Genomic DNA, 14,027 nt, shown 5'->3' with positions numbered 1-14,027 from the left:
AAGCTAAAAAGCTAACACATATTAAGCAGATTAAGTAAAATTTTCTTTAGCAAAAGATTTAAAATTAAATTTAACAGACTAAGGGCAGAGTGTCAAAAACAGTATGTTTTAGTTTACATATAATGGTTTATTTTCATTTTTCATATTAATTTTAAACACAATACAAAAAGACTAAAATGAATTATAAAAAGAATACTCTAATAAAGACATGTTCTTACAGTATTTAGATGTATATTTTAAAGCATGTTAAAATCAAAAATTTGTTTTTGAAGCTTTGAAGCCACACTAAAAAACAATTCATCAATATTGTTTTCACATCTAGTGCTGACAATCAATGTAAGAGCTCAATACCAGGAGAGGAGTCAAGATGGCGGAGAAGTAGCAGGCTGAGACGACATCGGGTAGCAGGAGATCAGCTAGATAGCTTATCTAACCATTGTGAACACCTACAAATCCAACGGGAAATCGAAGAGAAGAAAAGCAAAAATTCTAGAAACAGAAAATCAATCACCTTCTCAAAGGTAGGACCTGCGGAGAAGTGAATCCAAAGCGACGGGAAGATAGACCCCGGGGGGAGGGGCCAGCTCCCAGCAAACGGCGGAGCAACTGAGCACAAAATCGGGACTTTTAAAAGTCGGCTCCACTGGGAGACATCGCTCTAGAGGCTAAACTGGGGGGAAACCCAGGCGGGGTCAGCATAACCCCAGGTCCCACGGGGTCACAGAAGGACGGAGGGTGTCTGAGTGCCGCAGAGCTCGCAGGTATTAGAGCGGGGAAGCCGGCTACAGCTACAAAGCCGAGGAGTGAGCTCTAAGCCCAGGGTTACCTTGTGCCGGTTGCAGGCTGGGTGGGCTTGGAGCGCAGCCGGAGGCCACTGAGACGGAAGCAACCAGGCGCTTTTTGCCAGGTTCCAGCAACTGACTGCTTTCCTACCGGCGCGACAGCAGGGCAGGGAGGCGGGGCAGTTGGGCGCTTTGCTCTGAGGGCGCGCTGAGGAGTGGGACCCCAAGCTCTCGGCCGAGAGATTGGGAGGCCACCATCTTCATTCCCGTCCTCTGGAACTCTACGGAAAGCGCTCAGGGAACAAAAGCTCCCGAAAGCAAACCCCAGCGGATTACTTAGCCCGGCCCCTGGCAAAGGCGGTGCAATTCCGCCTGCGGCAAAGACACTTGAGAATCACCACAACAGGCCCCTCCTCCAGAAGATCAACAAGAAACCCAGTCAAGACCAACTTCGCTCACCAAGAACAGCGGAATTCCACAGCAGGAGAAAGCAAATCTTATCTGTACAAAATGACAAGGTGGAAAAACTCACCTCAAAAAAAAGAACAAGAGGCCGTACCGAAGGCTGGAGACCTAATCAATACGGACATTGGTAACATGACAGATCTAGAGTTCAGAATGACAATTCTCAAGGTTCTAGCCGGGCTCGAAAAAGGCATAGAAGATATTAGAGAAACCCTCTCCGGAGAGATAAAAGCCCTTTCTGGAGAAATAAAAGAACTAAAATCTAACCAAGTTGAAATCAAAAAAGCTATTCATGAGGTGCAATCAAAAATGGAAGCTCTCACTGCCAGGATAAATGAGGCAGAAGAAAGAATTAGTGACATAGAAGACCAAATGACAGAGAATAAAGAAGCTGAGCAAAAGAGAGACAAACAAATACTGGACCACGAGGAGAGAATTCGAGAGATAAGTGACACCATAAGACGACACAACATTAGAATAATTGGGATTCCAGAAGAAGAAGAAAGAGAGAGGGGAGCAGAAGGTATATTGGAGACAATTATTGGAGAGAATTTCCCTAATATGGCAAAGGGAACAAACATCAAAATCCAGGAAATGCTAAGAATGCCCCTCCAAATCAATAAAAATAGGTCCACACCTCGTCACCTGATAGTAAAATTTACAAGTCATAGCAATAAAGAGAAAATCCTGAAAGCAGCCCGGGAAAAGAAGTCTGTAACATACAAGGGTAAAAACATTAGATTGGCAGCGGACCTATCCACAGAGACCTGGCAGGCCAGAAAGAACTGGCATGATGTATTCAGAGCACTAAACGAGAAAAACATGCAGCCAAGAATACTATATCCAGCTAGGCTATCATTGAAAATAGAAGGAGAGATAAAGAGCTTCCAGGACAAACAAAAGCTGAAAGAATTTGCAAACACCAAACCAGCTCTACAGGAAATATTGAAAGGGGTCCTCTAAGCAAAGAGAGACCCTAAAAGTAGTAGATCAGAAAGAAACAGAGACAATATACAGTAACAGTCACCTTACAGGCAATAAAGGGGCACTAAATTCATATCTCTCAATAGTTACCCTGAATGTTAATGGGCTAAATGCCCCAATCAAAAGACACAGGGTATCAGAATGGATAAAAAAACCAAACCCATCCATATGCTGCCTACAAGAAACGCATTTTAGACCCGAAGACACCTCCAGATTTAAAGTGAGGGGGTGGAAAACAATGTACCATGCTAATGGACATCAGAAGAAAGCTGGGGTGGCAATCCTTAGATCAGATCAATTAGATTTTAAGCCAAAGACTATAATAAGAGATGAGGAAGGACACTATATCATACTCAAAGGGTCTGTCCAACAAGAAGACCTAACAATCTTAAATATCTATGCCCCTAACATGGGAGCAGCCAACTATGTAAACCAATTCACAACAAAATCAAAGAAATACATCGGCAGTAATACAATAATAGCAGGGGACTTTAACACTCCCCTCACTGAAATGGACAGATCATCTAAGCAAAAGATCAACAAGGAAATAAAGGCCTTAAATGACCCACTGGACCAGATGGACATCACAGATATATTCAGAACATTCCATCCCAAAGCAACAGAATATACATTCTTCTCTAGTGCACATGGAACATTCTCCAGAATAGATCATATCCTGGGTCATAAATCAGGTCTCAATCGGTACCAAAAGATTTGAGATCATTCCCTGCATATTTTCAGACCACAATGCTCTGAAGCTAGAACTCAATCACAAGAGGAAATTTGGAAAGAATGTAAATACATGGAGACCAAACAGCATCCTTCTAAAAAATGAATGGGTCAACCAGGAAATTAAAGAAGAATTGAAAAAATTCATGGAAACAAATGATAATGAAAACACAACGGTTCAAAATCTGTGGGACACAACAAAGGCAGTCCTGAGAGGAAAATATATAGCGGTGCAAGCCTTTCTCAAGAAACAAGAAAGGTCTCAAATACACAACCTAACCCTACACCTAAAGGAGCTGGAGAGAGAACAACAAAGAAAGCCTAAACCCAGCAGGAGAAGAGAAATCATAAAGATCAGAGCAGAAATCAATGAAATAGAAACTAAAAAAACAACAGAACAAATCAACAAAACTAGGAGCTGGTTCTTTGAAAGAATTAATAAGATAGACAAACCCCTGGCCAGACTTATCAAAAAGAAAAGAGAAAGGACGCAAATAAATAAAATCATGAATGAAAGAGGAGAGATCACAACCAACACCAAAGAAATACAAACAATTAAAAGAACATACTGCGAGCAACTCTACGCCAACAAATTTGACAATCTGGAAGAAATGGATACATTTCTAGAGACATATAAACCACCACAACTGAACCAGGAAGAAATAGATAACCTGAACAGACCCATAACCAGTAAGGAGATTGACACAGTCATCAAAAATCTCCAAACAAACAAAAGTCCAGGACCAGATGGCTTCCCAGGGGAATTCTACCAAACATTTAAAGAATTAATACCTATACTCCTGAAACTGTTCCAAAAAATAGAAATGGAAGGAAAACTTCCAAACTCGTTCTATGAGGCCAGCATCACCTTGATCCCAAAACCAGACAAAGATCCCACCAAAAAAGAGAATTACAGACCCATATCCTTGATGAACACAGATGCAAAAATTCTCACCAAAATACTGGCCAATAGGATCCAACAATACATTAAAAGGATTATTCACCACGACCAAGTGGGATTTATTCCAGGGCTGCAAGGTTGGTTCAACATCTGCAAATCCATCAATGTGATACAATACATTAATAAAAGAAAGAGTAAGAACCATATGATACTCTCAATAGATGCCGAAAAAGCATTTGACAAAGTGCAGCATCCCTTCCTGATTAAAACTCTTCAAAGTGTATGGATAGAAGGCACATAACTCAATATTATCAAAGCCATCTATGAAAAACCCACTGCAAATATCATTCTCAATGGAGAAAAACTGAAAGCTTTTCCGCTAAGGTCCAGAACACGGCAGGGATGTCCGTTATCACCACTGCTGTTCAACATAGTACTAGAAGTCCTAGCCTCAGCAATCAGACAACAAGAAGAAATTAAAGGCATCCAAATCGGCAAAGAAGAAGTCAAACTATCACTCTTTGCAGATGATATGATACTATATGTGGAAAACCCAAAAGCCTCCACTCCAAAACTGCTAAACTTATACAGGAATTCAGTAAAGTGTCAGGATATAAAGTCAATGCACAGAAATCAGTCGCATTTCTTTACACTAACAACAAGACAGAAGAAAGAGAAATTGAGGAGTCAGTCCCATTTACAATCGCACCCAAAACCATAAGATACCTAGGAATAAATCTAACCAAAGAGGCAAAGAATCTATACTCAGAAAACTATAAAGTACTCATGAAAGAAATTGAGGAAGACACAAAGAAATGGAAAAATGTTCCATGCTCATGGATTGGAAGAACAAATATTGTGAAAATGTCTATTCTACCTAAAGCAATCTACACATTTAATGCAATCCCTATCAAAATCCCGTCCATTTTTTTTAAAGAAATAGAACAAATAATCCTAAAATTTATATGGAACCAGAAAAGACCTCGAATAGCCAAAGGAATATTGAAAAAGAAAGCCAAAGGCGGTGGCATCACAATTCCAGACTTCAAGCTCTATTACAAAGCTGTCATCATCAAGACAGTATGGTACTGGCACAAAAACAGACATATAGACCAATGGAACAGAATAGAGAGCCCAGAAATAGACCCTCAACTCTATGGTCAACTAATCTTCGACAAAGCAGGAAAGAATATCCAATGGAAAAAAGACAGCCTCTTCAACAAATGGTGCTGGGAAAATTGGACAGCCACATGCAGAAAAATGAAATTGGACTATTTCCTTACACCACACACGAAAATAGACTCAAAATGGATGAAGGACCTCAATGTGCGAAAGGAATCTATCAAAATCCTTGAGGACAATGCAGGCAGCAACCTCTTTGACCTCAACCGCAGCAACTTCTTCCTAGGAACATCGCCAAAGGCAACAGAAGCAAGGGCAAAAATGAACTATTGGGATTTCATCAAGATCAAAAGCTTTTGCACAGCAAAGGAAACAGTTAACAAAACCAAAAGACAACTACAGAATGGGAGAAGATATTTGCAAAAGACATATCAGATAAAGGGCTAGTATCCAAAATCTATAAAGAGCTTATCAAACTCAATACCCAAAGAACAAATTATCCAGTCAAGAAATGGGCAGAGGACATGAACAGACATTTCTGCAAAGAAGACATCCAGATGGCCAACAGACACATGAAAAAATGCTCCACATCACTCGGCATCAGGGAAATACAAATCAAAACCACAATGAGATACCACCTCACACCAGTCAGAATGGTTAAAATTAACAAGTCAAGAAATGACATATGCTGGTGAGGATGCGGAGAGAGGGGAACCCTCCTACACTGCTGGTGGGAATGCAAGCTGGTGCAACCACTCTGGAAAACAGTGTGGAGATTCCTCAAAAAACTGAAAATAGAGCTACCCTATGACCCAGCAATTGCACTACTGGGTATATATCCTAAAGATACAAACGTGGTGCTCCGAAGGGGCACGTGCACCCAAATGTTTATAGCAGCAATGTCCACAATAGCCAAACTGTGGAAAAAGTCTAGATGTCCATCAACAGAGGAATGGATAAAGAAGATGTGGTATACATACACAATGGAATACTATGCAGCCATCAATAGACATGAAATCTTGCCATTTACGACGACGTGGATGGAACTAGAGGGTATCATGCTTAGCGAAATAAGTCAATCGGAGAAAGACAACTATCATATGATCTCTTTGATATGAGGAAGTGGAGATGCAAGGCGGGGGGGTTTGGGGGGAGGTAGGAAAAGAAAAAATGAAAAGATGGGATTGGGAGGGAGACAAACCATAAAAGACTCAATCTCAAAAAACAGACTGTGTGTTGCTGGGGGGAGGGGGGACGGGAGATGGTGGTGGGGAAAGGGACATTGGGGAGGGTATGTACTATGATGAGTGCTGTGAAATGTGTAAACCTGGCGATTCACAGACCTGTACCCCTGGGGATAAAAATACATTATATGTTTATTAAAATAAAAAAAAAAACAAAACAAAAAAAAAAAAGAGCTCAATACCAGCTGATCTCTTACTGATGCTAATGACACACCAGGCACTTGCTGTGTGTTACCTGCATTGGATGAGCCTCACCACAATCCTGGGAGCTATGGTTTTTATTCCCAATTTACAAATAAAAGCCTAGGGTACACAGAGTTTGAAAAACAAGCCTGTAAAAAAAAACAAGCTGTAAGACGAGAGCCAAATTCTACCTTATTACCTCTCAGGCATTATAGTTGTCTGTCACTACATGAAAAGTGGTGTGTCAACTGCAGCCTGGTCAGGGAGAGGTTTTTTTAAAAGGATGATTAAAGGGCACCTGGGTGGCTCAGTGTGTTAAAGCCTCTGCCTTCGGCTCAGGTCATGATCCCAGGGTCCTGGGATCGAGCCCCATGTCAGGCTCTCTGCGCAGCAGGGAGCCTGCTTCCTCCTGTCTCTCTCTGCCTATCTCTCCCCCTACTTGAGATCTCTGTCTGTCAAATAAATAAATAAAATATTAAAAAAAAAAAGGATGCTTAAAAAAAAAAAGTATGGAAGAAAGAATATATGGAAAGATAGGTGCACTGATTCAAGCACCTTTACCAAAATAAACCTCAAATTTTTTTCTAATTTTAAGGAATTAAAATAACTTTACAACACAATTTTCCATAGTCATCCATTTTATTTAGTCATAGCAAGTGTCAAGGAAGGACTAATTGTTATTGTCAGGTGGCCAGTGAGACAGCAAATAGTACTATATAGGACTTCAGCTTTGGGGTCTGGATTCCTCGGTCTCCCTCTCTTTACGTTTGTGATCTCAAGCAACTACCAATCTTCCTGTGACTTCCTCATCTGGACAAATAACAACTACCTAACAATAAAGCTGTTGTATGGGTAATGTGAGATAACACAGAGAAAACACATGACACGGTAGTTCCTCATAAAATGTTAGTTTCAGCCAAGTATGCAAAAGAATGTAATCAAAATATACACAAACTGCAGCTGAATGTACTGTGAGGGAGTTAAGTCATAAAGAGATTCTTTGGGTTTCTGAGCCACAAACTTTCATGTACCATAATGTATAACAAATACACTAGGGCTCAACTCTTTTAGGTAAGCTGTTCGTGTTCAGCATACTTGAGAAGCTTTTTCTCCTACCTCTCAAAATTCTCACAAGATCCAAGCAACTCTGAGAAGCAGAAGATCTTAAGATCAAGAGTTGGGAGATGGGGTTTTTCCCTCTCTGATCTTTCCCCCTCCTTTAGCCCTGAACTCATATATCTTGTTGGCAAATCTGAAAGGATGAAGTCCAACCCTGTTTGACAGAAACATGTGAATAAATGCAAACCAATATGCAATTTGAAATTTTCTAGTAGCCACATAAAAAAATTAAAGCAAGTGAAATTTAATATTTTACTTAACATGATATATCTAAAATGTTATCATTTCAATATTTAAGCAATATAAAAGAGGTTTTGAGATATTTTACATAATTTTTTGTACCAAACCTTTGCAATCTAGTGTGTGTTTTACATTTACAGCCCATCTTAATCTAAACTATCATTTTGAGTGCTCAATAACCAAACATGGGTCATTGCTACCATATTGGATACTGTAGGTCTAGAGATCAGTTGACTACAATCACTTTCTATATAAGATATGATACACGGAGCGGGGGGAAGGCCATTAAAACTATCTAATGAAGAACTGAGTTTAAAAAGCTGATTTTCTGTATCTTTTAAGAACAGTTACATAGTTTTATAAAAAAATATAAATGTCCCTCATTCTTCTATGTATTAGAACTGGCTTTTCCTTGAAATAATGACACTGTAGGAATATTTATTTCTAATATAGTAATATCCTCTTACCCAAGGTTTTGCTCTCTGTGATTCAGTTACCCACAGTCAACCATGGTGAAAGCAGATAATCTTTCTTCTGACCTATCATTAGGTTAACAGTAGCCTAACAATAACAATATATTAACAATGCCTACATTATTCACTTCATCTCATCATATAGGCACTTTATCATCTCACATCACCACAAGAAGAGTGAGTACAGTAAGATATTTTGAGAGACCACATTCACATAACTTTTATTATAGCATATTCTTATATTTGTTCTATTACCAGTTATTATTGTTAATATTTTACTGTGTTTAATTTGTAAAATAAACTTTATCTTGGTATGTAGGTATGTACAGGGAAAAAAACCACAGTATACATAGGGGCAGGACAACCCTTGGTTTCAGGCATCCACTGGGGGTCTTGGATTTTATCCACATAAACCTGTGGATAAGATGGGCATATTATTGTATCTCCTGAATATTCTGTAGAAATTTTATGGCAAGAAGTAAGATCTTTTTTTTTTTTTTAAGATTTTTATTTATTTATTTGACAGATCACAAGTAGGCAGAGAGGCAGGCAGAGAGAGAGTGGGAAGCAGGCTCCCTACTAAGCAGAGAGCCCAATGCGGGTCTCGATCCCAATACCCTGAGATCAAGACCCGAGACGAAGGCAGAGGCTTTAACCCACTGAGCCATCCAGGTGCCCCAAGAAGTAAGATCTTGACATTAACTGAAAAACGTAAAATTATCTCAAACATATCAACATTCTTACTTTATGATATTCAGTGCCAATGATCATTCTCTACTTAAAATTTTTATTCTACATTATATCTAACTATATCTATATCTACTATAATCTATAGAAGATAGGTCCCATCCTTGGAACATTCTGCTTTACTCTAATGTTTATCTGTTAAATAAATATGGGCCAAAACTAGAGTAGACTACTAGATTTCTGCAATATAAACAATAATGCAACAGGAATTAGGTAAAATATTAGTTTTCTTAATATGTTTCATGTTTATAGCTCCTAGGAACTTTGTTTTTGAAACTTAAAAAAAAAAATTCTTTCCTCAGAATTAATTTGTAAATATATAACCTAAAGAGCAGCATGCCCATGTTTCATTAATTCCATTTCCATTCTTCTCATTACTATAAAGGAAATTAAATAGAACCCCGTGGATGAAGCTATATGGCTAGAAATGAGAACAAGACTAAACTGACAGCATTATTTTGGTTTGGCCAGACAGTCCAATAATAGATGTATAGCAGCCAAGGACGTATTTTGGAAGGAGGACAAATTTAACATCGGTTTTGATTATGGTATCACAAGAAAGGCATGCATTACAAAGATTTATCAGACCATCCCAGTTTGTGATACGTTAGAGGGAAGGAAGAAAACACATTTCAACTGAAGTATAGTTTCTACCTCTCTGCATGTATTACACCAAAGGAATTCACAAATTCTTATCTATCAGTCACCTGTGAGCAAACAATATTAGTCTTCTCCTTATATATATGATATCATCTGACAGAATGGTCTAGTTCTCTGTTCCCAGAGAGGATACACTATAGAAGAGGCTCTTACAGGGTGATAGGCTACCCGAATGTCCGTCCCTCCCCAGACATGTCGCTCCCCAGGGGAGATGGAGAGGGGTATTACATGTGTGAAAAGGTCATTCCAGGTGCAAGGAAGAAAAACAACACAGCAGATAAGAATAGTATCTGAGGGGTGCCTGGGTGGCTCAGTGGTTTAGAGCCTCTGCCTTCGGCTCAGGTCATGATCTCAGGGTCCTGGGATCAAGCCCTACATCGGGCTCTCTGCTCAGCACGGAGCCTGCCTCACCCCCTCTCTCTGCCTGCCTCTCTGCCTACTTGTGATCTGTCATCAAATAAATAAACAAAATCTAAAAAAAAAAAAAAAAGAATAGTATCTGAAAGGAACAGGAGCAGACAAGAAAGAGTATGAAAAAATACCATCAGATATAATGGGCATACACCACAAGTTTACTGTCAAGAAGAGCTAAAATTCAGAAATCCCAAGAAACAGATCCTAAGGAGGAAGTTTGGCTGGAAGTAGAGAGGCTTCAAAAAATCATGGTAGGATTCAGAGGCAGGATTTCGTCTATGAAAAGGGGAAAGGAATTTTAAATACTGGTCATCTTCCTAGATTGGGGGTTTTTAGGCAGCCTAGTTCTCATTGAGCCACAGATAAGCTTCAGAAGACCCCCTAACTCATATAAAATTTAATGAGATCCCCCAAACATCTACTAACCAAGAGGTTACTAACTCATTCTAAGGAATTTAAGGACTTAGTTGTTTGGCAAACAGAACTTGTAGTTAAGACTGTTAACCCAAATAAAGGGTAAAAATTAAATCCCTGAGCCTGCGTTGTGGCCTTCAGTTCCTTAAATTTGTCCAGCTGAAGCGTATAAACTTGCCAAGTGCCCAGTTTATAGGAGAGAGTCAGGTTGCTTCAGGTGAAGGGAGAGAAGTAAACTAGAAGTGGCTGGGAGCCAGGCAGGGACTAGAACTCTTCCCAGTATCTGCTCTGCCTGTTTCCCATCATCCTTAAGGAATCACCGATGGGCTTCCATCAAGAAATGAAATTTCATCAAATACGTTTTAAAATATGTCTTCTTTTCCCTTCTCCCCACAATCTCCACTGAGAAACAGATATTTATTTCTTATTATAAACAGATTTTTAAACAACTGACATAGAAAAATATGGATTAAATCATCTTTTAGATTATCTATGTATTTAACTATTGTTATCCACTCATCTCATGGGAATTGAACATTATATATTAACAAAGATTATCTTGACTTACAGGACTTACTTTAATTCATCACAGATGATGCATTATGAAGATGCCTACTCAGGCAATACTGTAACATATTATGGTAGTACTTGGGGAAAAATGCTAAGAAAATGAAGTAAGCTTATGAAGACCAGCCACCTGTTCTTTCCTGTAATGCAATTTACATTAGGAAATCCATTACTTTTTACACTGACTTAGGAAGATAAATTACTTCATAGGGAAGTCAGGCAGATTCCAGCCTTGCAAGGAAGTGGAAGGGAACAAAGGGAGAAATATAACCTTATGTTTTCTCCTTTCACCTAAAGGTTTAATAAATGGGTCACTTTAGTGGTGAGCTATATTTACTTAGGTATATATATAATGTGAACCCCTTTCATTTTTTAATATTTCCATTAATAAACTATTTTTAAGAGCAGTTTTAGGTTTATATAAAAATTGAGTAGAAAATATAAAGAGCTCTCATATGTTCCTTCAACCTCCACCACAGTTTCGCCCATTATTCACATCTTGCATTAGTGTGGTACATTTGTTACAAATGAAAACCTAAGATTGACAGATTATTATTAACTAACCTCCATATTGTACATTAGGGTTTACCCTTTTCATTGTATATTCTGTAGTTCTGACAAATGTATAATGACATGTATTCACTAGTATAGTATCATATCATATCATAGTATAGAATAGTTCCACTGCCCTAATAGCGCCCTATCCTCCAGCTAGTAGCCTTCCTCTACACCTCCCTTCCCTTTTGTTTTTAAAAATCACATGACCAATAGAAAAACATTACAAATTTTGTTTTCATAGGCTGTGTTGAACTACTATTTTGTAGGGAAACTGAAACTTACCGGTTCAACAAATTCAAACTTCTTTTTTTCTTGAACCTCCTGAATTTTAAAGACATACTCTAGTGATGCTTCATAAAAATTTTGATGTTCTCGGTCAATCTGTGTATCTGCCTAAAGAGTAAAAGAGATGCAAATCATAAAACAAAGAGTAATCATTGATAGTTCAATATAGAAAAGGACTCAAATCCTATTCTACCTCAAATTTTTTATTAAAAATTAAGTTCTACAAAAAGTTTTAATATAGCAATTATTATGCTTTGAACATACAGAGACAAGGAAAACACCGTCCTTGCCCACCAGAGTTTGTATGTTATGGAATGTGAAGAAAAGAGGGAGGATAAGCATACAACCTTCACCATAAAAAATATAAAGAAGGGAAACATAAAAAAGTAAAGAGGCATGAAAGATACTGACAGAGTTTGTCTACAGAGTAAAAAAGTAGAGGACAGGAGGGTGAATGAAGTAAGGTTGACATCACACTGTAAAAAAATCTTAGATACTTTGTAACAAATTTGGATTTTTACTGAGGGAGAATCATTTGAGAATCTTCAGTAGAGTCACATCATTAGGTAAAGTCTCAGAAAGAGAATACTGATAGTAGAGCCAAAAGAAAAAAAATTAAATAGTTCTAACTTAGTGAATCATGCTTTATCAATGTTATGCACATTTATTATGCATAACTGCAATAAGGTACTATTGATGAAATATGAGAAAGTATTATCGAGATAATTTTCTCTTTTATTTTTGATGTTGCCTCTCCTTCATGCCTATTATCATCTTCTGATGTCCTCTTTAAAACTGATCTTAATTTAGTAGAGAATCATAATTTTACTTTTCTTTCCCAGTTTTGTACTCTTCACTGCCAGTTGATATTACCAAGAGCAGATGAAAAGAAAAGAATGGGCTCCCTCTCTCTTAAGTATCCACTAACAATAATTTGGGAATATAAAATGCTTTGGAGCCATTTACAATGATAATTTCACATAGAAAAGCTTTAAAAAAGATAAAATTAGGTTTGTTGGTTTGAACATCATCATAGCATATTAAAATTTCATTTGAAACACCTTTAGAAATAATTATTTACTATTAATTTATTTATATAAATAAAAATAATCCAATATTATTAGCAACTCATTAGAGATTTTTAAAGTTGGGAATTCCAAGTTTCCAAACTAATATACAAAAGAACATATAAATCAGGTAGGAAATTTGAACCAGAAGCTTCTCAGCTCCCAGAAGACCTTCTTAGGTCCCTAACCTAAGAGTATTAAGTTATTTCCTGAGAAACTTATTGGCCACACACAATCCTATGTCATCAGAAGATAGGGAATGGGAGCACAAAGGGGAATAAAAGAAAATAAATGCTCTTATTGTTTGTCAGTAATGTGGGTTTTCCATCATCTCCAACCTAAACAACTATATTCAATATACCGAACCTGCTTTGAAGAGTCATCCAGAATATACAGAGCTTAAGAAATACTATAGTTTAATTACTTTCCAGTATGAAATTTAGAAAAGCATTCTTTTATTTAAGGTGACTCCCTCTAGTACTTAAGTTCATAGCATGCGGTTCACTAGAAGGCACTTGCTCATACATCCAGTAACAACTGTTGCTATGTATTCTGTACTGGATCAGTAGGATAACCATGTAACTTATTGTTCCAACTTTTAAAATTGAGAGGGAGCACTAGGAATATTTATGCCAGAACCATACGTATAAACTGCCATTTATAAGATGAAGGGGACAGTAAAGTCATCTTGCTAAAAAAAGTAACGTTAATTTCTTAAGAAAACCATACAGTTCTCAGACACATAAATTCTCCCCCAGCTCCAATAAGCTACCTACATCAACTTAAGATAAAGAAAATAGTTCCATGTGATATTTGTCAAATTACCTCCAGAGGAGAAAGAATTTAAGCTGGACCCTGAAAAATGAAGAGCTTTAGAGTAGGTGGAAATAAAAGGAGAGGAGTTTGAGAGAGGGAATAGAGTCAAGAAAAGTTATGTTTCAGAAGACTGCCAGGTTTGGAATAATAAGAAATGAGAGTAAACGCATAAGATAGAATGAGTGCAAACTTCATCATGTAAACAGGACAAAAGCTTCAGGAAGATGTTGATTTGTCAAAGCAGCATTTCAAGAAGA

The 14,027-nt window shown here is 37.9% G+C and overlaps 1 protein-coding gene across 2 annotated transcripts in view; it reads right to left on the bottom strand.

Annotated features, from left to right (window-relative positions):
- The window catches only part of ARHGAP42 (Rho GTPase activating protein 42), a 287,317-nt gene that overhangs the window by 84,316 nt on the left and 188,974 nt on the right, over positions 1-14,027 (bottom strand). For both annotated transcript variants that reach the window (XM_080816690.1, XM_080816689.1), the window contains exon 6: positions 11,885-11,995. In XM_080816690.1, coding sequence (XP_080672816.1) covers positions 11,885-11,995 — 111 coding nt within the window. The remainder of the gene's footprint in view (positions 1-11,884; positions 11,996-14,027) is intronic.

This window comes from Martes martes (genome assembly GCF_963455335.1).
Source record: "Martes martes genome assembly, chromosome: 10".
NCBI lineage: Eukaryota > Metazoa > Chordata > Mammalia > Carnivora > Mustelidae > Martes > Martes martes.
Note: the sequence above shows the minus strand (reverse complement) of the source record. Positions and strands in the feature narration are given on the sequence as shown.